Source organism: Gracilinanus agilis, chromosome 3, assembly GCF_016433145.1.
Source record: "Gracilinanus agilis isolate LMUSP501 chromosome 3, AgileGrace, whole genome shotgun sequence".
NCBI lineage: Eukaryota > Metazoa > Chordata > Mammalia > Didelphimorphia > Didelphidae > Gracilinanus > Gracilinanus agilis.
The window spans coordinates 594,919,846-594,947,449 of NC_058132.1; the positions used below are offsets into that span (position 1 = coordinate 594,919,846).

General features: G+C 37.6%; 1 protein-coding gene across 1 annotated transcript; it reads right to left on the bottom strand.

The window, feature by feature from the left end:
- Positions 1-217: 217 nt before the first annotated feature.
- Positions 218-27,604, bottom strand: FLACC1 (flagellum associated containing coiled-coil domains 1). The gene is made up of 14 exons (XM_044667457.1): positions 27,498-27,604; positions 26,284-26,361; positions 19,368-19,422; positions 18,191-18,330; positions 15,834-15,927; positions 14,941-15,002; positions 9,520-9,617; positions 8,570-8,622; positions 6,295-6,394; positions 4,626-4,729; positions 3,310-3,372; positions 2,159-2,248; positions 1,855-1,964; positions 218-341 (listed from the first exon to the last, which is right to left on the bottom strand). The coding sequence occupies exons 1-14, from the start codon at positions 27,602-27,604 to the stop codon at positions 218-220; spliced, it is 1,278 nt and encodes a 425-aa protein (XP_044523392.1).

Here is a 27,604-nt window from a genome sequence, read left to right on the forward strand (position 1 = left end):
GAATCAAAAGAACATCAAGGTTCAATAGAGGAACACAAAATGGGAGTGGTTGGGGAAAGAAAATCTTGGCTCAATGACATTTATGTTTCCAACAACTCTGAGTTAAAGTTAAGTTGTGAAAACAAAAACAAAAATATGCTACCCCAAGAATTGAACAAGTCTTGGGTATTCCTGTGAGAAAGTTCTTCATACTAATTCTCCAGGCTCTGGGGGACAATCAACTTTTTTCCTTTTTGTTTTGATTTTCATTCTCAATAAAACTGTCATGATAAGAGATTTCACGCTTAACTTGCTTGTTCCTTTCTTGGAAAAGCTCTTCATTCTTTAGGATTAGCATATGCCTGTTAAGTGAAGAAAAAGACATTATCTTAGAAATGAAATAGAGAAAATGCATAGGCTTCTCAGGTGGAAGAGAACATGTTTTTCCTCAGGTGGGATTTTAGTTATAACAGTAAGATCCCCAAATTTAAAAAGATTATTTTTTTGTTGAACACCACAGATAGGAAGTTCTCAACTAATTATGGCAATTTAGAAACCCCCCCAAAAGTTTTATTGATGCCCACAACCTGACAATATATACAACTTACTTGTGAGGAGTCTATGGGACTAATATTATTGGAATTTTAAAAAATACTCAAGGGTTCACTTGTATTATTAGGATGTGTCTTTAGTTAGTATAAATGTTGGTCTGAAGGAATAGAAGTTCATTAGGCTATAATAAAATCTGAATCAAAACCAGTAAGAGATAAGCCATCAAAATAATAACAAAAAAAGGTCCCTGTACGTTGACTCATCTATATGACTATTAGGTATAGTATACTTTAAAGAGATCAAAGAAAGAGAAAAAGGTCCTATATGTACAAAAATATTTATAGCAGCTTTGAAGGGGATGGCCATCAACTGGGGTTTGGTTGAAAAAATTGTGGCATATGAATTTATTGGAATATTATCATGGAAAAAAACAATTTCAAAGAAACCTAGGAAAATTTGTATGAATGGATACAAAGTAAATAGAACCAGAACAATTTATGAGGTAACCTGAATATTGTAAAAATAAAACAATTTTGAAAGACTTATAAAACTCTCATCAACCATAATTGCAGAGGGAGAACTGATAAAGAAAAACACTGTCCCACTCATGACAGTGAAATGGACTAATATGCAAAATAAAAAATTAACAGTAAGACTATTTTGCTTGATTGTGCTTATGTAATTAAGCAATTCCAATGAAAAGAAAGAAATACAAAATTGCTTAATTACATAAGCCAAGGAAGCCAAAATGTGGAGATGAAGAGGGAAAACATTTCAGACATGGGGTACAGCCAGTGAAAATGCCTTAAATTGGGAGATGGAGTGGTTTTATGTGTAATCCTCTTTTCTTGTTCTGTTCTGTAGATAGAAATGATTGTTTTAGAAAACTTAAATTCAAAATGAATTCACTTTTAAAAACAGATAATAGTCATAAAAAATATAATTTCATAAGAATTGAGAAAATGTATGATCTAGACTTTTAACCAATTATTTTGAATTCTCATCTCCAAATCAGTTTTACAAACTAGCTTACATCATTTTCACTCCTTTCCAAAACAAACATTTAAAAAAATTTTTTTAATTTATTTTTTTATTCTTTAAATATTTTTCCATGTTTACAGGATTCATTTTCTTTCCATCCTCCCTTCCTGCCCCCCAGACTTGACAAGCAATTCCACTGGCTTGTACAAATCAAACATGTTTTCTAGAACAATTGCAGGTAAATTTCCCCACTCTTTCCTCAATTCTTCAAAACTCGCCCTCCCTCCCTTCTGACCCCTACTCCACCCCAGGGTTCTCCTTCTTTTCCCTTTGGGTACATACCTCAATTCTGTATTTTCCTCTGTTAGGTTCTGCGTTATAAATTTATACTTTTCCTCCATTTCATTAAGCTTCTTTTGGAGGAGCTGTTCCAGTTGAAGTACATTGTTTTTCTGAAAGGCATTTCAAAAGTTGACTATCCTCCCTAGGCAAGTAGCTGAATAGGATAGTCATAGTACATTTATGGAGGCATCCTAGGATGCTCTAAGTGTCAGTGGGTTGGACTAGATGGCCTAAGGTTCTTTTCAGCTGTCACTCTCTCAGGCTTTATTCAACTGGCATTTGCCTTTCCCTGGCTGGAACTCACCTCTTTTTGGAGGTCCACTTGACTCTGGTACAATGAAGTGTTCAATGATTCTAAAATAAGAGACTGTGCTTGCAATTCTTCCTCCACAACCTTTGTCAGGAAAAAGAGACTCAATTCAATTCCAGATGCCCTAAAGAAGCACCTGCTGTTTACAAAGCACTAAACTAGGTGTTTGGGGAAAATGCAAAATGTGGAGGAGAATCCCTGTCCTGGGAACAGACTAGTTGGTCTAGTGATTGCCTGATCACATGTGCCCTTCTTAACCCTCATATTGCCTTATTCTCTGATGGCTCTCTTACCATTCATTCCACAAATACTTTCCTGAGCTCTCCAACTAAGCTTTCTATTACCATTTGTCTGTTCCTCAGCAAAGTGTTCCAAGGCCTCAGAACTGAAGACTCATGTGATCAGTTTTCAGGGAATAGCTTATTTTCAGAAGAAGGAGCAGTACATATCAGCTTATGTGCTTGGTTAGCATGGACATTCATTCTTTAATACATCTAGGAATCTTGATTTCAACCAGTATGGGCTCTCTCTCCTTAAATAAGCTCACTGGCCCCCTCCCCTACCTGAATGAACAGATGAACTTGGTGAATTACATTGGCCAAAAGGGAGAAAAAAATCATCCCTTGATTTTAAAACTTCTGGTGACAGCTTCTTAATGATACCCAAGTTAAAATCACACAATCAGCCAAGAAACTTCAGAATTCCTCATGAAACAGATGACTTAGCCATACCATTCAGTGCTGGTTAAAAGCTGAAAGAGTATAGGTATAGTGGGAAGAACACTGGATTTGGGTTTAAATCCTGGCCTTGCTGTCTAATGTCTGTGTATGCCCTTGGGTGAATTGGTTAATCTCTCTGATATCAATTTTGTCATCTGTAAAATAAGAGGTTTGGACTGGATGACTTCTAAGGTCCCTTCCAGCTTCTAGCTCCTTCCAGGATGTATTATTGCAATGAATGGAGTCCAAAAGGCAGAACTGGGTCATGATGGTTAAAGTACACAAGTTCTAAAACCCCTAGAAAGTTCAGCTGTAGGCCATTAATTTAGATTCTTTGAGGAATAGTTATAGAGTCAATCTCTTGGTTCACTGCCTTTTCATTTTGCTTACTTTGTACAGGCAATCACAAACTGGAAAAAATCCCACCTCTTTGGCTTTCTGCAGCTCTTCTAATTGTATTAGATCTGCATCATGTTGTTTCATGAATTCCTGAAAGCAAAGCATATTGAAGATTAATCTTACACCACTTCTTTTTTTATTTCTTAACCTTTATCTTCCATCTTAGAATCAATATTTTATTTTACATTGGTTCCAAGGCAGAAGAATGGTAAAGGCACTACTTCATATCTATTTCAGATTTGGCACTATGGTATAGTGAAAAGAGCACTGTATTTTGAAGTCAAAGGACCTAGATTTAAATTCCAGCTCTGTGACCTCACTCGAGTCACTTAAGCTTCGTGGACCTCAGTTTCCTCATCTGTAAGATGGGAGGGGAATTATGCTAGATGATCTCTAGGGTGCTTTCCAATTCTGTGGGATGCTATGTTCCACCAAGCCCAAATCAAACACAGGAAACACAGAGAAGAGCATGTGCCATTCACAGATAAAACTAAAACAAAAAAAGAGAATAACCTCCAACCTATCCTTACCTCCCAGTCTAGCACAGATGAGAGAGAGGGGAGAAGAGAGAGAGAGAGAGAAAGAGAGAGAGAGAGAGAGAGAGAGAGAGAGAGAGAGAGAGAGAGAGAGAGAGAGAGAGAAAAGAGAGAAAGAGGTGACTTATAGAGTAGAATTAGCATTAAAACAAAACTATAGAATTGAAAAGAATCTATTTAGCAAACACTAATTGCTACAAAATCCTTTCTTTTATATAACGTAGATCATTCTATGATTTTTATATGGTTTCCTTCCTTCCTTTCTTCCTTCCTTCTTTCCTTCCTTTCTTCCCTTCTCTTCCTTCTAATAAAACATTCTTCTGTAAAGGAAAAGACAGCTTAGGGAGTACCATGATACCCAGAATGCTGGACTTGGAGTCAGGAAGTTGAGTTCAATCTACCCTCAGACACCAGCTGTGAGACCCTGACCAAGTCACCTAAATTTTGTTTGCCTTAGTTTCCTCATGTAAAATCAAGATAATAATAACACCTACCTCCCAAGGTTTTTGTGAGGATCAAATGAGATCATATTTGTAAAGCACTTTGCAAACCTTAAAGTGTTCTATAAACTAACTGCTAGCTATGATTATTATTGCAATATTGTGATCCATGCAAGTCGGCCCTCTGGATTCATCTAAATAACTTAAGTTCACATTGTCTCTAAAAAGCAAGCACCTATTAAATATAACATCCACAAGTTATTGTCACAATGTTATTGCTTGTCTTTAAAAGTTTACAATAGGTCTTACAATAGATACAAAATACGATAGATACAAAAAAATATTCATTTCTCTGGAGGGGAATTACCTCTCTCTCCTTACTGAACTTTTCACAGGTTCGGACATGGAGTTCTTCTAGTTTTCTCTTTTCTTCCTCTACATCTACCTCAAATTTCTTGGTTAATCTGTATTCTGTGGAGAATCAGAGAATTAAGTATATATGTATGTGTGTGCTCTCACAAGTTTTATTTTTGTCTAAAAGATACAAAGAAGAAAACATGAAATACCTGAGAACAAAAAAAAAAATGGTAACCTGGGTCAAACTAATGGTTCCCCCATGCACTTTCACAATTATTAGGTACTAATAATACAGTTACTATCATGTGGGAATCCACAAATACTTTGTCAAATATATAAGAATATGAGTCATTCCCCAACTGATAAATGCTTAAAGATATGAATAGTTTTTGAATGAAGAAATCAAAGCTACAAAAACTATATGTAATAATGCTCTAAATCATTATTTTAAAAAGCCCCCAAAACCTTACCTTTCATCTTAGAATCGATATCGTACTTTGGTTCCAAGGCAGAAGATTGGTAAGGACTAGGCAGTGGGGGTTATATCACTTGCCCAGGGTGTGATACGTGATATGTGATATTTGATTTGTGATATATGATATGTGATATGTGATAGCTATATCACATAGCTAGGAAGGGTCTGAGGCCAGACTTGTACACAGGTCCTCCTATCTCTAGGCCTGGCTCTCAATCCACTGAGCCACCTGGCTGCCCCCTTTAAATCATTATTGATTAGAGAAATGCAAATCAAAACAACTCTGAGATATTATCTTGTACCTATGAGATGGGCTAAAATGATAAAAGGGCAAAACGGCAAATGCTGGAAAGGATGTGGAAAAATGGGGGCACCAACACACTGCTATGAACTGATCTAGTCATTTTGGAGAGCAATCTGGAATTAATAGCCAAAGAGTTATAAAACTGTGTACACCTTTTGACCCAGCAATACCACTTATTGGGTTTATTTCCTAAGGCAATAAGGCAAAAAGGAAAAGAAACCATACGTTCTAAAATATTTCTAGCAGTTCTCTGGAGTGACAAAGAACTGGAAACTAAGGGAAGGTCCATCAATTGGCGAATGGCTAAATAAATTGTGGCATAAGATTGTGATGGAATACTAATGCGCCATAAGAAATGATAAGGTTAATTTTGGAAAAACATAGAATGACCTATATGAAAGTATAAAGAGTAAAACAAGCAGAACCAAAAGAATATTATAAACAGCAATGGAAATATTGTTTGAAGAATGACTTGTGCACACCCACCTCCAGAGAAAGAACTGTTAACAGAAATAAGATATAGTTTTATATACACATATATATCTTTTTGTCAAATGATGCCTTCGCTAGCAGGGGGAAGGGATGGGAGAGAAGGAGTTCAATGGGTGTTTTAATGTAACAAACAAAGAAATTTAAATTTTAAAAGCTACCAAAAAAAAGGTTCTCATGCTAACAAATGAAGTTGGGAATAAACTTGGATTAAATTACATTATTGTTCTAAAAAATGAAGTGGAAACTAATTGGGTATGCTATGACTTTTACAAGGACACTGAATGCATGAGTAGTTGGATTAGAGGTAGGTCACAGTCCTTCCATTCCAACCTTTCTAATTGGTCACATTTTCTTTAAATAAACCTAGGTTGTTCATATGCCTAAAACATTTTGAGATTCTCTACATACTTTGTTGCAGCAAGACTTTTTCTCGTTCCATTTTTTCATTCTTCTCCCATTCTACCTTTCGCCTTGACCACTTCTCTTCCATTTCATCTGCGATACTGTCCTAGGGTAGCACAGAGGACCATAACACATGGACATCATGGTCTTATGAATCAAGGATATCCAGGGAAAAGGAGAAATTTTAAAAACATTTTCTATAAATTCAATGGTCATGGAAATAGCTTTCGAGTAACAATATATGTAAGACCCAGTTGCTTGTCAACTCTGGGAGTGGAAGGGAAGGAGACAACATGAATCATGTAACCATGGGGAAAAAAATAGAAATCCAAAGGTGGTGCTGAAATGGAAGAATGGGAAGTAGAGAGGTGATGGCTCCTTTCCAAGTAGTACTCTCTATTGCAAAGCCCAATACCACTCTCACTGATAAGTTCTCTGGAGTTAGAGACTGACATACAAGAAAATGGAAATGTCAGGAGATAAGCCAATATTTTCCCACTTTGATCTTTGGAATACTTAAAGAATTCATCGAAGGGGAAAAAAGAAATGTTCATGACTATTGCTATAAGCAAAAATAGAATTTCTTCTGTGAAGTAAGACAGAGGGTTTTTTTTTTTTACCCCAGTGCTCTTAAGGATTCTTCTGGAATCACAAATCAAGTGAAAAATCCATTGCACCAACTAAGATATAGGTAAAAATACTCGTTAATCAATGGCTTTGTTGTTGACAATTTTTTAGGAAATAATCCGTACTTCGAAAGAAGAAATCAAATGGAGCAGAGGTTCTTAACCTAGGGACTATGAATTTTAAAAAAATTTTCATGACTATATTTCAATATAATTGGTTTCCTTGTAATCCTGTGTATTTTATGCACTTAAAAATATTATCTGAAAGAGGATCTGCCATGGTCTTCACCAGAATGCCAAAGGGATCCATGCAGGGGTGTGCTGGAGTCAGTTCAAACTAGTTTGAGAGCTGATAAATTTTCAGTATGAACATTTACACCTCAAAAATCAGGAACTCCTACAACCAGAGCTTCATTTGTTTTCTACATTGTTTAGACTTAAGGAAATGGGGAAAATATCAGTAATGCAGGTTAAACTTAAAAGCGTGTAGTATATATACTTCCCCTCTCCTACCCCTAGAGTCAGTGATTAAACAGTAACCAGCACACTACTGGGGCCATGATACAAAATAAGTTAAGAACCTCTGAAACAGAGGTGGACAAAAGAATGCCGGACTTGGTGTCAGAAGGCCTGGGTTCAAATCCTGACCCTTACTAGCTATGTGCACAGGTGCAAATCACTTCACCTTTGTGAACCTCAGTTTCCTCATCTGTAAAATGGGAATAGCAGGAAGTGTAATTCCTCCTTCAATGTGGGTACAAGGGAGATGCTTTGAAAACAACAAAGCAGAGTGGAAATGTCAGTTCTTCATAACTATTTTTTGATGACCTGAGGAGGCTTTAGCCAGTCCTTACTGATTTGCTCTAAATTGTTTGCTTAATCTTTCCAGGAGCTCAACAGCTCTGTAGAACAGCAGTTCTGCTCCTAAGCTAGCTGCACAAGGATGGAAAGGACAGCTCTTTGGGGTTATGGAGGTCATGAATTCTGGGATATGTCATAAATTTGAGCAGTTTTCATCCCTCTCCTTCTCCTGGGAATTCTGATGGTGCTTTCTCCCCTCAAAAGCTCCTTCTTCTCTCTCTCCTCCCTTTCTCTCTTCTCTTTCTCTCTCTTTCCCTCCATCCATCTCACTCCCTCTTCTTCTCTTTCATCTTCCTGCCTCCTTTCTCTCTCTCATGTACACATCCACACCTGCAAAAACATAGCAGTGTTTCCAAAAGGATTTAAAAGTGGAGGGAATGTTAGCTCAACTTCTTTCTCCTACTTTGTCAGGGGCTTATAGATATTGAATGAATGAATAAATTAATTACTACATCAACACATGAGCAATTAAAAAAAAAGAATGAACACTGACACTTCAATCTGCTCAGCTTGTTTCATCTGTTTTTTGTATCCTTACATTTCCACAGATCTTCATCCAATAAAAATGAATATCAATAGCTCAATTCAATTCAGTTCAAATTTCTATACCAGGCCCTCTTTCCTGGGAGTAGACACTCTCAAACCAGCTTCTCTCTGCCCAGTCTCCCCAAGAGTTATTTTCTATCAATACCCCATTTGGATTATTCCCCCACGAATTATCTGCCAGGAAATCAAGTCTGCAATTGGAAGCCTTCCCTTATGCTTGAAAATGGTTCAAAGTAGCTAGATCTCACCTGGTACATTCGGAACATATTCTTCAAATACTTATACTCTTTCACCATACCCTCTAGGCAAGAGAAGATAAACAAGTAGAGCTATCAGTATTCCATTAAAAACACACACACACACACACACACACACACACACACACACACACACACCACAGCCTGAACAGCTCAAAACTACACTGGAGCCTTTGGGACATCTTGTATAACACCTGAACAAACTTTACCCAAATCCCTAGTGATTAATCTTTATTCTGAGCTAAGATAATATGAAAAGTTGGGGCCTCACTCTACTCCCTATGAGACACTAGCCTGGGTTCCCAGAACTTGGCAGGGGGAGTTAGGGTTAACTAACTTTAAATGTTAGATTAGCTAATCCTAAATGTCTTTTTTCCATCAAAGTCCTAAAATAATGGAGGTTTAAACATTTTATTTGAGGGTTTTATTTTATTTATTTGGGGGTCATTTTATTTTATTGGGGGATCTTTCTTTGTATCCCCAGCATTTAGCAAAGTATCTAGAACATAGTAGATGCTTAATAAATGCTTGCTGATTGGCTGATTGACTCCATCACACAGTGAATAATAATAATACCTCATTATAGGTATAGAGATTTTATATTTTACAAAGTGCTTTCACATGCATTTTTTTTTTTGCTCCTCATACTAGTCCTAAGGAGTAGGTAGAGAAGAGATTCTTATGCCCAAAGTCACTTGGCTTTGGAATGGTGGAGACAGAACTTGAATGAAAACTTTGTTTTGGTATTTATTAGGCATGTTGATGAATGGCTTTCCCTCCTTTTTGTCATTCTCTCTACATGATGCTTCCTTTTCTAAGCTCTAAGAAGAACCCCCAGAGAAACCTGGTAGATGCTATCCAATTAACCTGTGTTCCCTGTCATGCTTGCAGGATTTTGTCTATATTACAGAAGAAGCATGCTGTCTACATTCTGGTCATACCTAGCTTTCCTTGTGCGACTGTTTTCTCCATTTTCAAGGATGATTTATACTTTTCCTCCAGAGCAGCAAGTTCTAAAGTGTGAGTCTCCTTGAATTCTCTGTGTAGTCACCACAGGAAAAAAAACTCATCAATGAAAAGACATCTGAACATAGCTGGGTTTTTTTTCCCCCTCATTCAACAGAGCTAGAAAGATATGGCAGCCACAGGGAGCAATGGGTACTATGCTGAGGCTATATCTTGACTAAGATTCAACACTAACCCTAACCCTTATAGAAGGTCAGAGCGGCAGATACCTCAGAATCTTCAAATGCTCTCCAAGGACCCTTTGGGCATATCCATTATCTGACATTGACAGGATCTGCCACTTTGTAAGGATAGCTGTGTTGAACACATTAATTAAGATTAGGTTCCTATGGCCAGCCTCAGATATTGTAATTCCCCCACCTTGCTGCTCCCTTTCTTTGCCATCCATAATGCTGGTAATTTTTAAAAGATTTAATATTTTCATTTTTTTGGTTACATGTAGAAATAATTTTTGACTATTGTTTTCTGACATTTTAGAATTCAGATTTTCCCCCTCCACTCCCTTTGGTGATAAATAGTCTGATATTCCTGCACTTTCATGGAATATATATTTTCATATTGCTCATGCCATGATAGAAGACACATATGACACATATAATAAAAAATCTCATGAAGGAAATAAAGTAGAATATGGCATATGAATATTTGATCTAGACATAAATTTGACATCATAAACAATTTAGGAGAACACAGAAAAGCTTACCTGCCAGGGGGCAGCTGGGTAGCTCAGTGAATTGAGAGCCAGGCCTAGAGACGGGAGGTCCTGGGTTCAAATCCGGCCTCAGACACTTCCCAGCTCTGTGACCCTGGGCAAATCACTTGACCCCCATTGCCTACCCTTACCACTCTTCCACCTATAAGTCAATACACAGAAATTAAGGGTTTAAAATAAAAAAAAAAAAGAAAAGCTTACCTGCCAGATTTATGGATAAGGGAAGAATTTAAGACCAAACAAGACAGAGAACATTACAAAAGACGAAATGGATAATTTTTATAGCAAGTGTCTCTGCAAATTTATATGAATACAGGGTATTCCCTTATTGAAAAATGGCCAAATGTTATGAACAGGCAATTCTCAGAGAAAGAAATGAAAACTATCCAGTCATATGAAAAAATACTCCAACTCACTACTGATTGAGAAATGCAAACTAAAACAACTCTGAGATACTACCTCATATCTATCATATTGGCTAACATGACAAGAAGAAAAATGATAAATATTGGAGGAGATGTGGGAAACCTAAGAAGCTAATAGACTATTAGTAGAACCGTGAACTGGTACAACCATTCAGGAGAGCAATATGGAACCAAGTCCAAAGGGCCATAAAACTATACATACCCTTTGACTCATGCAAAACTATTACTAGGGTCTGTATCCCAAAGAAATTTAGAGATAAGAGAAAAGAACCTACCTGCACCAAAATATTCTTAGCAGTTCTTTTTGTAGTGGCTAAGAATTGGAAAATGAGGGTTGTCTGTCGCTTGGAGAATAGATAAACAAGTTGTGGTAAATAGTTATCCCATAAATATTTTTCCATAAGAAGTGATGAACAAACAGTATGAGTTCAGAAAAACCTGGAAAGACTAGTATATAAGTATGAACTGATGCAGAATGAGGTGAGCAGAACAAGGAGGACAATGTATGACAGTAGTAGGAATATTATGTGACTTATATGGCCTGAACCATTATCAGCAATGCAAATTTCCAAAATAACCACATGGAGTCATGATGAAAATGCTATCCACAGCCAAAGAAGGAACTGTTGGAATCTGTATGCAGATCAAAGTATGCTATCTTCACTTTATTTCCTTGATGAGATTATTATTGTATGTGTGAAATGTGCCCTCTACTATGATATGAACAATATGGAAATATGTATTCCATGGAAGTACAGGTATAACCTATGTCAGACTAAACAAATAATTTTTAAAAAGATTATAAAAAGGGAATTAACAGCTTGTATATAAGACAAAGTCCCACAATCATCAGCATTTCAACATATTTTTAACAAAACCAAGCAACAAGAAATAGAAGATAGAAATGAGAAATTCCATTTAAAGTAACTGTGGGCAGTTTAAAATATTTGGGAGTCTGCCTGTTGAGTGAAGACAATTATAACACTTCTCACACAAATCAAGTGTGATTAATCTATTTCCACTGATCCACCACTCTCTTTCTAAGCCAGAACCAGATTGTTTTTATGATTGCAGCTTTATAATATAGTTTGAAATCTGGTAATATTAGGCTGCTTTCCTTCACTCCTTTTTTTCTCCGCTGATTTCTTTGATAATATTCTTGACCTTTTGTTCTTCCAGCTTAATTTTGTTATTTTTCTACCTCTATAAAACAATTCTTTGGTAGTCTGATTGCTGAATAAGTAAGAGGACTTAGGTAGAATTGCCCTTTTTTATTATATTGGTTTGGACCAGCCATAGGCAGTCAATATGTCTCCAAATTGTTTAGTTCTCTTTTGATTTGTGTGAAAAGTGTCTTGTAATGTGTTCATTTAGCTCTTATGTATGTCTTGACAGGTAGACTCTCAAATTTCCATCTTTTTGTTTTAAATTTTAATGGATCAATAAAAATAAAACAGATGTAGATCAAGTTTTAATGGTACATGCACTGTATAGTTGTGAGAGCTAGGAAAATAATAGATTCAATTCTAGCCACATTTGACCAAAGGTAAAGAAACCTTAAATAGGATCCCAAGATTTTGGTATCTATGGAGGAATGATTACTTATGGGAACCAATTTTCAACAATTTGAGAAATCATGCCATAGTAGGAAGAACTCCAGTTTTGCAGTCAGAAGACTTAAAGTCTTGCTTGTCACTCATTCTCTGTAAGACACTGGGTAAGTAAGTCATTCACCATCTCTGAATTTTCCTGATCTATAAAGTAGAACATGATATTACTTGAATTAGCTACTTAATTGCTGTGTTTTGAGAATCAGATAAGTTGATGGTTATGAAAGTTCTTTAAAAAATTTTAGTGTAAACAGAAAAATCATCATCAAACATATCATTAAACACAAACATTTCAATATAAAGAAAACTTATCAGAGGAAAGAATAAGAAATTGTGGACTTCTATTACATAGTTTATTTTTAAAGAAATATGTATATGTATATATACATATGGGTGCATATGTAGTAATACAATTTACATCTCCTACTGTATTTTTTGTTTTCTTCTGAGTATTTTAAAAAAATGTTTTATTGATGCTCTTTTTTTGTATATCTTCCATCACTAGCCAGTCATGATTTTTACCTCATAGATATCTCTTATAACAATCAATCTAGCAATATCTGAGAATGTATATTTTCTTCTGTATCTCTAGTCATCACCTCTCTACCAAAGGTGAGCAGTATTGTTCTTATTATGTCTTTTGAAATTATGATTGTTCTTGAAAACCCTAATATATAAGGATGAGCCATTGTGGTTTTCAATTACACTGTCTGTCTTTTTTATTTGTGTTCATCAGTCTTATCTCTTATCTTTCAGATAATGTAACAAGGGCAAGTCATGAAAATCTCAAATTTAATAACTACTTAAACATTTTTTAAAGGGTGGTTTTAAGGGGGAAAGATTATGAAATGAGATTGAGATCATCCATGCCTGCTCACCCTGTTCCCTGGAAATGGAAAAAGGAAGCAGTGGGATTCTTTATTGTGCACGGCCGTGTGTGAGAGACAGAGAGAGAGAGAGAGAGACAGAGAGAGAGAGAGACAGAGAGAGACAGAGACAGAGACAGAGACAGAGAGAGACAGATATAGAGACAGGGGATGGGGGATGGGTACATTGGGGGCAGGAGTTTTATCAAAAGCATCTAGTTGGCTATTGGTATTGGTGCTCTGGTCATCATTAGATTATGACTACCTTGCACCTAAGGGTACCAAAAGGAAGAGGTTGGGAAGTGGCAAAGGTAAAGGAAAGGTACTTAGGTGTTAGGCAATAGTAAGTATAAAGGGTGGTGTACTTCTGTGGGAGACAAGCCCCCACTGACGATCTGAGATAGGTAGAATGTAGTCCATCTTCCCACCCTCTAGTTCATTGATCCTAAACTTTTCAGGATCATGCCTTGGCACTTTGGAAATCCCTGTTCTGGATAGCTGCAGCTGACACCAAAAGGAAAAAGAATAGGTTCAGAAGTATCTTCTCTCAATGCTACTGAGAATGCTGTAGTGGCCAGCTGTTGAATCAGAAAGGGACTTGGCAGCTCAGCCTTTCTGTTCCTCATTCTCTCCTGTTCCTTCCCATCTACACAACTATTTTTTGTAAATTTTCCTGCTTTGCAGATAGAGCTACAGAGCAAGGGTGGGAAGGGGGGGGGGGTTGGGTAGAAGTAGGAAGAGACAAACTGCTAGGTGTGGGGCAGAGAATTTTAACAGTTATTTTGGAGAAATAATCATAACAACAAAGTATATATTATTGCTTTAAGCTTCTCCAAACACTTTCTTTACAAAAACCCCGTGAGGTAGTGAATAAGAGTATTTTTACACCTACTTTATTTGTTGCTGTTCAGTTATTTCTGAATTGTGACCCCATTTGGGGTTTTCTTGACAGAAATACTGGAGTGGTTTGCCATTTCCTTCTCCAACTCATTTTACAAATGAGGAAATGGAAGCAAACAGGATTAAAAGTGTCTTTCCCAGAGTCGCACAGCTAGTGTCACTTTCCAGGAGAAAAAAATTAGACTCCTAAAGGTTAGATAAATCACCCCTGGTCATACAGTTAGTTAAGTCTCAGAGCTGGAATCTGATCCAGCTCTCTTCCTTTTTTACTATTTGATCCTTTTTACTCTTTCCCCCCTTTTTCCTCCAGTTCCCTTGGACTTGTGATTTAGTTTTCAGAACTGCTCTTTCCTTCACCAATACAAATTGGCAACTTTTTCCATCATTTATGGTCTTAGTTGCTTGGAGCACTGAGAAGACAAATGATTTGTTTGTGATCATATTATATGATATGATCATATTATATGACAAGGTGGGACTTGAATTCAGATTTCTCTGATTCGAAGCCTGGGCCTCTATCCCACCAGATCCTATTGTGTCTTAGACCCTCGATTAAAGGACAAAAATGGCTACTCTGATGTTAAAAGGAAGGAAGGAATTCCTGGGAAATAAAAGAACCCATTGGATGAGAACAATGTACTGAAGACAAGAATCTTTTGGCATCAAAATGATTCTGGCACCAAGACAAAAACAGAGCATGCTCTCCATGAGGGGCTTCAAATGCAAGTGTCCTGCTCTCCCCTTAGGGCTCACACGTGTGTGCGCACCCCCCCCCCCACACACACACACTCTTCACTTTCTCCCTCCCATTCAGCAGCTGTACCTCTTGCTATTTTCAAATTCTTTCTGGAGTTCGCTGTACCGGTGTTCCATTTCTTCTCTAAGCTAAAAAGACAGGCTTGGCATTAACAACATGTATGCATACAGTGATATAGCCCCCTTTCAAGACCCCTCTCAGATTCTATCACTTCTATGGAGCTTCCGACCCATAGTGAATTCCCTTTTCCACATGTCCTTCACACTTACTCTCCATAGCTTACAAGCTTTGAATGCTATCTATGTCCCTGAGAACGGGGAAATGGGATGGGGGATTATGAAGGCAGTGTTTTGGAGAAAATACGTTTGGTCAAAAGTAGTGATGGGGCACAGTCATTTTGATAGTTAGGAGAGAGCTTCTAACTATACCACAAACTAGCTGAGCTATTATCAGAATTAGCCTGGTCTGAAAGGAATAGATAACTTGGTCTGACAGAAATTCTAGAAGTGACTGGATCCTCCCACCTCTCTACTGATTCAACCCAAGGTGAACTCAAAAGTGGTTTAAGGATGAGAAAAGTATATGCTTTTCTCCCACTCCCACCCCAGCACTGATTCTAAGCCTTAGTGGACCATCATCAAATTCTCCGAATGCACTTCATATCTCCCTTGACCCATTTGAAAGTGTCTAGTATTTCTGTTGGTGACCTAGGCATCCACAATGTGGATCCATGATCTACAAAATGAGGCAAAATTACCAAATAGCTGAGTGAAGCTAGAGGCCCACCCTTTATGAAGATCATAATCTAGTAATCTAGTATAAAAAGGAGTCAATGGATGGATGCCTCTTGAATGATTGATAGCCAACAGATACAAATATCCTTCTTGGATTAGGCTTGAATGGTGGCCCTGCTGTTCTCATCAATCAAGGTTAACCAAGTAGACTTAAAGACAACTCACCAGTTTCTGAGCATTTTGATGATCTCTGTTCATTTGCTCTATTACTGAAGTTAGTTCCGTGATCTGATTTTCTAAGTCAGCAACGACATCTGTCCTACAGAGCAGAGAGGGTTCTCTCACTCATGTGGTATACCATTCATTCCATGCCCCATCAAGAGACTTTACAGTGCAACTGGCTGAGTTGTCAAGGTTATCATGAGTGCTGGCTTGGTATTTCTCACACCTTCTGCTCAGCATGCTTGAGAACATTAGAGGAACAGGCTAGTTAAGCCATATACACCTGGTATTCTTGGTTAAGCCATACAAAAAGAAATGAGATGACATGACTAGAGAGAAAAAGAAATATGTCAAAAATTTGTGATGGACTTGAATTAATGAAAAGTGAGAGAAGTGTGACTGGTTAGAGCAGTGATTCCCAAAGTGGGCGCCACCACCCCCTGGTGGGTGCTGCAGCGATCCAGGGGAAGCGGTGATGGCCACAGGTGCATTTGGGGGCAGTGAATAACTGTAAGGGGGTGGTGATAATATGTGACAGGGGGCGCCAAGTAATATTTTTTCTGGAAAGGGGGTGGTAGGCCAAAAAAGTTTGGGAACCACTGGGTTAGAGGATTTAGGCTGAAGACTATTGCAGGAAATGGAGATATAGACCAGAAACACATTGGGAGGGGGCTTGAAGTAAGACTAGGGTCACAGCCAATAATGTGATTCAGGCAAGATAAGAGTCTTAAAGATGTTTTCTGAAAGTTAGGAATTTGGACTGCCTATTGTCCATGTCTCTTGGGATTGCTCAGAGGTGACATTCCGGATAAGTGAACATGTGGTAGACATATCTTCCGTAGTGAATGACAGACAAGTCCATCTTAAAAAATAGTATTAATCTTCAAACAATTGGAAAAGACTCCAGGGGTCTCCTATTACCTCTAAGATCAAACAGAAACTCTTCTGTTTGACATTTAAAGCTCTTTATCAGGCTTCAAGGAGCTATGATGGCAGAGTAGGGAAGGAACTCTCTGAGCCTGACCACATCCACCTCCAACCACACACACACACACACACACACACACACACACACACACACACACACACACACACACGTCTTTGGAATAAATTCTGGAGCAGCAGAACCAACAAATGACAGGGTGAAGCAGTGTTTCAGGCCAGGATAATGTGGAAAGAAAGCAGGAAGGTCCCATCTCATTGGGTGAGAAGAGGAGAACAGTCCAGTGCAAGTGGCACCTGAAGGGAGGCACTGGAGTGGGTAGGTGGGGCAGAATTTAGCTTTGTCCAGCACAGGTGGCATCTGGACAATACAATTGCAAGGCTTCCCCCAGTCAGCCAGGCAGGCCACCTCCTCAAAGTGTGCACTGCAGGTCCCAAAGGCAGTCAGGTGAAGCCCAAACTCTGGAGTAGACTGTAATACAAGCTTGGGACAATACTTCTTCCACTCCACAAAGCAAGGTCATGGAAGATGTAAAAATGAGCAAAAGACAAAGAAAAAAACTGGCCTTAGAAAGTTACTTTATGTTGGAGGAGTTGTGAACTGATCCAATGTATATGTTCTAAAATATCTATAGCTTTCTTTATGGTGACAAAGAACTAGAAATTGAGGGGATGCCCATCAACTGGGGAATGGCAGAACAAGTTATGGCATATGATTGTGATGGAATACTAATGTGCTAAAAGAAATGATGAGCAGGTTAATTTTTTAAAAAACTTGGAACAACCTACATGAAATTATGAAAAGAGAAAAAGGTAGAACCAAGAGAACATTATGTACATCTATAGAATTAATGCTTGAAGGATCACTTGTGAATGTACACCTCCAGAGAAAGAACTGAAATATAGAAACATGAAAGACATAATTTACATATACATTTTAAATCAAGTGATGCCTTTTCTAACGCAGAGAGGGGGAAAAGAGGGAGAAAGTATCGCCATTAAGCAAATATAGATAGATTTAGTTTATATACACATACATAGAGGTAAATATTTGTAGCAGAAGTTCAATTGACTTCTAGAGACCATTCTATGGAGTATGAATCTGAAGCTTCCCTTGAAATTTCAGGGCCTCCAGGGACATCGGACATGGTACATGGACTTCCAGTTGCTCCCCTAAATACAGCAGGAAAATATGAGAGGTATTTTGGAGACTGGATAATCAGCATATTGACTAATTGACTTTCGAATAACTGGGCTAACTCCTACATGCTTGCTAGAGTCCTGAGCCAGGCTCCTCTTTATCATAAAATGGCAATAAATCTGGATTCTAGAGCTTATTTCATAGAGAGAGTAGGTAAAACCAGATTCAAATGTCTTCCCCTGACCCCCCCTTCTTAGAAACTTGTCAAGGGCATTACCTGGGCAGTAAGGATTTGACTACATCTTTAGGCTCATCTTTACGCTTTTTTGACCTTTCAAACATCTCATCTCCCAGTAAAACTGAGATTTCATCTTCACTTTGAGAGTAGGAAAATCCAGGAGAGATCTTTACAGTGTCCTAGGTTGTAAAATGACAAAGTCAGGGAAGGACTCGGAATACAGTCCTTTCAAGTTTTCCTTCCACTTCCCCTACCCCTCTCTGCCTACCTCTTTTAGAAAAAGGAAGAAATGTCTCTCCTTTAGGAAGAATTTAAAGAGGTCTTTTTTATCTTCTCTATGAAATGATTTACCCTCTAGCTTAGGGCCCAAGACAGAAAATTACAGATAAATTATGACATATAAATGTAATGGAATACCCATGGTGCCAAAAGAAATGGCAAAAGGGATGGTTTCAGAGAAATTGGGGAAGACTTTTACAAACTGATACAGAGCAAAACCAGGCAAATCAATTATATGAGAGTGTAAAAACAATGTAACTTTTTAAAAATTTTTTTATTAGAAATGTATTTATTTATTTTATATATATTTTAACAATTACATGTAATAATAAAATTCCACACAAGTTTTCCCAAGTTATATGATTCCCTCCCTCCCTTTCCTTCCCCCCTCCCAGTGCTGGCAGGTGATTCAAGCTGGCTCCTTAGAGGGAGGTGATAGACTCAATATGTAGAATGGGTTAAACAGTTTTAGACATGGCCAATATGAGGATTTGTTTTACTTAATTCTGCATTTGTGTTTCCAGGGTTTTGTCTTTTCCTTTTCCCCACTACTGGGGGCTAGGAAGGTGGAAGAGAAAATAAATGCACGTTAGTGAAATTTCAATTAAAAATGACAGTTTTGAAAAGTTCCATCTTTAGACTCCTATTCCAGGGGAGATATGAACAGTAATCACATTTTATTTTTTACTAATTTAGAGAAAACATTATCCTTTAAGAAAGTAACATGGTGGTAAAGAATAGATGATTTGGAGTTAAGAAGATCTGGGATCAAAACCTAATCTCTGCAACTTACTACCTGTTATCAGGTATGAGTCCCTTAGTGTGTAACTGGCTGTGGCTTGGACTCAGTTTCCTCAACTGTAAAATCAGATGGTTGGACCAGTTAATATCTAAGGTGTGACTAAATTCTATAAGAAAGGCCATTCATTTTACTCACTTCAGGCATTTTCTTTTCTTTGCGCAATGCATACTTTCTGGTGAGTACCTGTGCTCTGTAAGAAAAAGATCATCATTGAGTTATACACAAGCACAAAATTCCAGAGTCTTCTGTTTTTGTCTGTCTGAAAACTCAAATCCCCAAGAAAAGTTGTATCTTGCAGACTTCTCAAAGGACTAGTTAAGTATGGAAACCTATGATGACAGTAGTGTGATTCAGCAAGAATTTAGAGGGCATATACATGACCTTTGTTTGCATTGAGGGAATTGGAGGCAATTTCTGATCCCTGGAAAAATGGTTGGAGATGTGGCAAAAATTATTGATCCAAAACACCAATAAGAGAAACAAAGTCTCCAAGCCAAAAAGAAATAGGTTTATTGAGAGAGGGCCAGTCTCACAATAAAGCTGGACTCTGGGCAAGACCAAAGACCCAGAGCCTTATGAGTGGCCTCCGAATATACAAAACTGATGCTCCAAATGATAGGTTTATGATTGTAAAGAAACAGATGAAGTACAGATTTTGTCAAAGTATAATATTTAGAAAAACATTATCTTAGTAATAAGGTCAGCAACTACAAAAGGTCAGCAGATAGAAAAATAGAGTATCATAAAAATTACAGTGGGTTTAAATAGACCCAAATCAGTTAAACAGGGGAGTTTATCAGAGCTGATTAAGCATGGTGTAAATCCACAGAAGGTCACCAAAAAGTCATCAAGGGTGGCAACTGGTATCTTTTCTTGGGATTATTCTTGCTTAAGCAGGATGCTAGAATATATTCACTTAATTTTTATAGTGCTTGACTCATGCTAGAATTACATCTTGATCAAAACACTAACCTCTGTTGTTTGAACCAAACAACACAGAGATTCTTAGAAAACATATTATAAATTCAAGGAAAATGCGGAGACCTATGCTAACAATGATTAACTATGTATGCTAAAGCCATGATTTTAGTTAAATCAAAACTTCAAAACTGGTAACAAAACAATCATAAAAGGGGGGATAGGGGATTTCTCACTTACAGAAGATCCTATATGAAAATAAAAGAGGAGAGTTTTCTCCTTCCTTTGACAAAGCAAGGGGTTGGGGTTAAGGAATAGAGAGGGTATGGAGTCCTTCCTCCATCTTGTTTTATGGAGTGCTTTCTGCTGACCTCCAAGGTCTCCTCTGTTTAGAAAGCCTTCCTCTCTTACAGACTATATAGAGGTAGAAGAATTGAAGTATGCTGACCACAGGCTTATTGCCTCCTACTTTGGAAAATAATACAGAAGACATGGTTTGGGGGTATTGGAGTAGATTTGAAACAAAACAAAACAAAAAAGGGGGCAATTTGATACAAAAGATGTATTTCTGGAGGGGACTGGAGTGATTTCTGTTTTGAGGCTCTTGGATGATAGGTAACATTTCAATATGTATATATACAAGAGTAACATTAACTGACAAACACAAATGTAATAATTTTTAAAAAAAACCTTTATGCCCCACCAGCTACAAAATTACCTCAACTGTATAACTTCTTATTCATATGGCAGTAGTGGGGAATGAAACATTTCACTAAAGTCAATATTAGTCAAGAAGTCAACAAGCATTTATTAAATACTTACTGAATGCTAGGCACTATGCTAAGCACTGGAAATACTAATATGAGAAAAAAGTCCTTGCCCCTAAGGAACTTAAATTTAATTATTTTTCATTTTTTATTAAGAAAAAATTTCCATGGTTACATAATTCATATTCTTTTCCTCCCTTCCTCCCATGCCAATGCCTAATTCCACTAATGTGCCACTGATCAAGACTTATTTCCATATAATTGATATTTGCTTGGAAAATTGGAAAACAGTATGGGAGAGATTAGGTTTAGATCGACATCTCACACCCTACACCAAGATAAACTCAGAATAGGTGAATGACTTGAATATAAAGAAGGAAACTATAAGTAAATTAGGTGAACACAGAATAGTATTCCTGTCAGATCTGTGGGAAAGATTTTAAGACCAAGCAAGAGTTAGAAAAAATGACAAAATGTAAAATAAATAATTCTGATTACATTAAATTAAAAAGGGTTTGTACAAACAAATCCTATGCAACCAAAATTAGAAGGGAAGCAACAAATTGGGAAAAAATCTTTATAATAAAAACCTCTGACAAAATTCTAATTACTCAAATTTATAAGGCGCTAAATCAATTGTGCAAAAAATCAAAGCATTCCCCAAATGATAATGGGCAAGGGACATGAATAGGCAATTTTCAGATAAAGAAATCAAAACTATCAATAAGCACATAAAAAAGTGTTCTAAATCTCTAATAATTAGAGAAATGCAAATCAAAACCACTCTGAGGTACCACCTCACACCTAGCAGATTAGCTAACATGACAGCAAAGGAAAGTAATAAATGTTGGGGGGGATATGGCAAAATTGGGACATTAATGCATTGCTGGTGGAGTTGTGAATTGATTCAACCATTTTGGATGGCAATTTGGAACTATGCCCAAAGAGCATGAAAAGCCTGTCTGCCCTTTGATCCAGTCATACCACTGATGGGATTATACCCCAAAGAGATCATAAGGAAAAAGACTTGTACAAAAATATTTATAGCTGTGCTCTTTGTGGTGGCAAAAAACTGGAAAACGAGGGTATACCCTCGATTGGGGAATGGCTGAACAAATTGTAGTATCTGCTGGTGATGGAATACTATTGTGCTCAAAGGAATAATAAACTGGAGGAATTCCAGGTGAACTGGAATGACCTCCAGGAATTGATGCAGAGTAAAAGGAGCTGAACTAGGAAATCCATATGCACAGAGACAGATACACTAGCACAATAGAATGTAATGGACTTCTCTACTAGCAGCAATGCAATGATCCAAGACATTCCTGAGGAACCTATGAGAAAGAACGCTATCCACGTCCAGAGAAAGAACTATGGGAGCAGAAGCATAGAAGAAAAACAATAGCTTGATCACATGGATCGATGGGGATATGATTGGGGATGTAGACTCTAAATAATCACCCTAGTGCAAATATCAATAATTTTAAATTAACCATTTAAAATTTAATTAAAATTTAAAACATTTAAATAATATTTTTTAAATATTGAAAAATTTTCCTTCCCCTAAAAAACCTCACACATTTTTACAGAATCAAGAATCTCAAGAGTTGGAAAGGATCAAAGATGCATACTAGTCCAACTGCTACCTGTTATATAAAAATTCCCTCTACAACATAACCAACAACAGGTCAGTGAGCTTTTGCTTGCATCTCTCTAGCAAGGAGAAAACCCCCCATCTCTTTTCCAAAGTATCTTGTTATCTTCTGGTTAGCCCTAACGAAAAGGAAGCAGTTCCTGATTTTAAACCTAAATTGTCCTCTCTTTCCTTTCTACTCATGCTGGAGCTAAGCAGAAACAACTTCAGGGGAAATTTTAGCAACAAAATTTTCAAGATACAAAGAGAAACAAATCTGAAGAAGAAAGGGGAAATTGTCAAAACAGATATATGTGGATGCACAAGGAGTCTATTAATAACTTAGCTTTGCAAAAGATCTGGACAGGTGAGGGGCCATTGGGTGGCACAGTAAATAGAGTTCAGAGGACGTGGGTTCAAATTTAGCCTCAGACAATTCCTAGCTGTGCAACCCTGAGCAAGTCACTTACCCCTAATTGCCCCATCCTTACTTAATCGACTCTGAAGACAGAAGATAAGGGTTTAAAAAAAAGATATGTTCAGATGATAGAAGGAAATGGGGGATGAAGACAAAAATATAACATGGCAATGTAACAATAGTATCAAGAGCTCTAAAATGAGCTAGGCTAGGACAGTAAGGTAGCATAGTGGATAGAGCAACAGGCCTGGATTTAGGAGAATCTGGGTGCAAATCTGACCTTAGACATTTCCTAGCTATGTGACTCTGGGCAAGCTTCTTATTTCCCACTGCCTAGCTCTTGCTGTTCTTCCATCTTAGAATTAATACCAAGACAGAAGGTAAAGGTTTAAAAAAATGAGCTAGTCTAATGAGGTTAGCTAAAAGCAAAATAGTGTCTTTTTTATCCAAATTGGATTAGGGACTGAAGAAAGTGTAATAGACATCCAGTGGATAAAAAAAATGATTGTAGATTTTGTTTCTGCATTCTTTGAAAGGAGAAGGACTTTTGACTTGGAAGGAATAGGGAATGGGTCTTTGAATTCAATCAGCTAATATTAAGTGCCTACTATATACCTAGTACTATACTTAGTGCCCACTAGTATAAGGAATGAAACAGTTCCTACTCCCTATGATCTTTGCATGAAGAATTCCCAGATGAGTAAAGTCCTTTCACCAATGTAGGAAGCACCTTATAAGGTCTTAGAAAGTTGCCTAGAGCATTAAGGAATTAAATGTCTTGACCAGGTTTAGATAACCAACGTTTGCCAGAAGTATAGCTTGAACCCAAGTGCTCCTTTGAGGCTGTATCTCTATCCACTAAGACTCTCAGGCCTCAGAGTTTGGAGAGGACAGAACTAAAAGTGGCTCAGGGAGAGTTAGCTGATGTCCAGGCCAAATAGGAGGCTTTATTGTTCTTATTTTATAGCTGGGTAAATCTAACCAAAACTTAAATAAAAATGGAAAATAAATAATATACCTTGTTAGAAAAATTAGATTTGAGAGATTTGTGCTCTCTCCTGTATGGGAAATAATTTTAAAATGTACATATTTTTCATCATTGCTCTTTGGACTAGGGAGAAAAAGTGAACATCCTTCAGAGATTATATTACAATACAAAAATAATAATTAATAAAGGAGATAGCCGGGGGGCACAGTGGATAGTGCCAGGCCTGAAGATAGGAAGAGTCATTTTTGCAAGTTCAAATCTGGCCCCAGATACTTATTAACTATATGAAACTGGGAAAGTCACTTAACCTTGCTTGTCTCAGTTCCTCATCTATAAAATAAGCTGGAAAAGGAAATGACAAACCCTTCTAACAAACTTTGCCAAAAAAAAAAACTCCAAATGGGGTCCCAAAGAGTCAGATGAGACTGAATAACAATAGGTAGGACTGAAGCAGCCCATGGGTAGTAACTACTCTTTTAAACTAATCACATTTAATCTAATTTAATTTAGATTAATTTAGAAAGGCTTTCCCTTTTAATTTTAATTTTGAATATTTTCCCATAGTTACATGTTTCATGTTCTTTCTCTCTCCCCACCCTCCCATAGCCAATGCATAATTCTACTGGGTTTTACGAGTATCATTGATCAAGGCCTAATTCCACATTATTGATAGTTGGACTAGAGTTATTGTTTGGTGTCTACATCCCCAATAAAATCCCCATCAGCCCATGTGTTCAAGAAGTTGGTTTTTCTTCTGTGTTTCTACTCCCACAGTTCTTCCTCTGAGTGTGGTTAGTTTTCTTTCTCATAAGTCCCTCAGCCTTGTTCTGGATTCTTTCATTGCTGCTAGTAGAGAAGTCTGTTATGTTCGATTGTACCACAGTGCATCAGTCTCTGTCTACAATGTACTTCTGGCTCTGCTCCTTTCACTCTGCATCAATTCCTGGAGGTCTTTCCAGTTCACATGGAATTTCTCCAGTTCATTATTCCTTTCAGGATAATAGTATTCCATCACCAGCAGATACCACAATTTGTTCAGCCATTCCCCAATTGAAGGACATTCCCTCATTTTCCAATTTTTTGCCACCACAAAGAGCACAGCTATAAATATTTTTGTAGAAGTCTTTTTCCTTATAATCTCTTTGGGGGTATAAACCAAGCAGTGCTATGGCTGGATCAAAAGGCAGGCAGTCTTTTAAAGCCCTTTGAGCATAGTTCCAAATTGCCATCCAGAATGGTTGTATCAGTTCACAACTCCACTAGCAATGCATTAATGTCCCAATTTTGCTACATCCCCTCCAACATCCCAACCACTTTCCTTTGCTGTCATGTTAGCTAATCTGCTAGGTGTGAGGTGGTACCTCAGAGTTGTTTTGATTTGCATTTCTCTAATTATAAGAGACTTAGAACACTTTTTCATGTGTTTGTTGATAGTTTTGATTTCTTTATCTGAAAATTGCCTATTCTTGTCCCTTGCCCATTTATCAATTGGGGAATGGCTTGATTTTTTTGTACAATTGATTTAGCTCCTTATAAATTTGAGTAATTAGACCTTTGTCTGAGTTTTTTGTTATAAAGATTTTCTTCCCCAATTTGTTGCTTCCCTTCTAATTTTGGTTGCATAGGATTTGTTTGTACAAACCCTTTTTAGTTTAATGTAATCAAAATTATTTATTTTACATTTTGTCATTTTTTCTAACTCTTGCTTGGTTTTAAAATCTTTCCTTTCCCAGAGATTTGACAAGTATACTATTCTGTGCTCACCTAATTTACTTATAGTTTCTTCCTTTATATTCAAGTCATTCACCCATTCTGAATTTATCTTGGTATATAGGGTGTGAGATGTTGATCTAGACCCAATCTCTCCCACATTGTTTTCCAGTTTTCCCAGCAGTTTTTGTCAAATAGTGGGTTTTTGTCTCAAAAGCTAGGTTCTTTGGGTTTATCATAGACTGTCTTGCTGAGGTCGCTTGCCCCAAGTCTATTCCACTGATCCTCCCTTCTGTCTCTTCACCAGTATCATATTGTCTTGATGACTACTGCTTTATAGTACAACTTAAGATCTGGTACTGCTAGGGGCTTTTCCTTCTTGTTGCCCTGAATGATGAAGATCAGAACGGACCCACTAGATTGCTTCAAGACACTCAAGATTTGTATTGGACCTCCCTGTCCTTCCCATTACATTATTTTGTCCCAGTGGCATTTTTGCTTTTCAGATTAAAAATTGTCTAGGAAAAATTAATTATTAAAACTTAAAATTAAATGTTAAAATTAATAATTAATCTAATCTCTTACTATACCATTCTCAAGCCGGTAGTAATATTTACCTTGGGCCACTGAAAGGCTTAATGTGTGGTGGTAAGAAGTAATTTCGCTCCTTCAAGGCAGATGATAGAGGGGACAATCTGGTTATTCAAAACACATTTTTTTTAAAAAAGAGAAAAATTGTTTAGACACACATTAGCACTAAATAATAGGCTCCTAATACCATCTTGGGAATCTTGTGGCTGGAGATAGCATCAACATCCATCTAATCTAATTCTTCTCCATAGGCATGGGAGACTCTCAGATATTTTAGAGAGAATTCTGCCCTTTCTGTTCCTCAAAACGAAGTCTATCATTCTTTTAAAAATTGGTAGGCAGAGTTTTCCCTTTAAGGGAACCTCCTCTCCTTAACTGGATAAGTTAAGTAGGAACGGGTCAGCATCGTGCACTAGAATGCTCATCGTATTTGAAGCCACAGAGAGTCTGAATCCCATCTCTATTGGAACCTGTAGGATCTTTTTTTTTTTTTTAATTAAAAATTTTTATTTAAAAATCATTATTTTATTTTAATAAATTTCCACACAAATTTCCTGAAGTTATGTGATTCACGCTCTCTCCCTCCCTGCCTTCCCTCCACCTTCCCGAAGCTGACAACCTGTGGGATCTTGAAGGAATAAAAATCTTTCATTTCCTTCTCCGTAAAATGAGGGGATTGGCTCCTGGATGGTTACTAAAGTACACTGAGACCCTTCTTTAGAGCTCCTCCCCTTCCCACCCCGTGCTCTTCGTTTCCTCTTCTCTTTCTTTCTTCTTCTCCACCTCTTTCTCCTCCTTCTCCCTTCTCCCTCTTCCTCCTCCTCTTCCTCTCCTTCTCCTCCTCTTCCTCCGTTCATTTACTAATCTTTGTATCTCCCATACTTAAGACTAGGAACTGCATAAGTGATTTCACTGGCGCAGAGAACTCCAGTTAAGAAAACCCTGCCCTAGTGCAGATTGGCACCAGGTTGGCTTGGATAGGGTCACACACTTTTATATTTTAAGGTGCTAGATAGAGTACTCTTCATAAGGTTACGATTGACAAGAGCGAAGTACGCTCAAGGGTCCCTGGGAATGCAGGACGCTACTCCTGTCTGCTTTGCAAGGGGTTTCTGCCCAGCTGGAATGTCTCTGCCTCACCGAGTTTCTGCTGACACGTTCACTATTTTATTTAACAAATACTTGTCCGCGACACGGTCAACACCACCTCCTACCGCTTCCTGCCCTTCCCGCTCCTTACTTAGGTTTCCCTCTAGGGGCAGAGATCGGGATAGTCCTAACGAGCTTCCTTGGTCCCAGGTTTCGAGGGTCCCAGCAGCTGCAGTATATCAAAGAGGTGTCGGACAT

Bases quoted from the DNA above. Each gene is read 5' to 3' on its own strand.
- FLACC1 (XM_044667457.1), bottom strand. From the start codon at position 27,604: ATGTCCGACACCTCTTTGATATACTGCAGCTGCTGGGACCCTCGAAAC. The intron at 3,373-4,625 runs GTAATTCCCCTC...CTTTGCTTTCAG, and splicing joins AGTTCAGTAAGGAGAGAGAG to GAATTCATGAAACAACATGA. The intron at 342-1,854 runs GTATGTACCCAA...TTCACTTAACAG, and splicing joins GAGGAAAATACAGAATTGAG to GCATATGCTAATCCTAAAGA.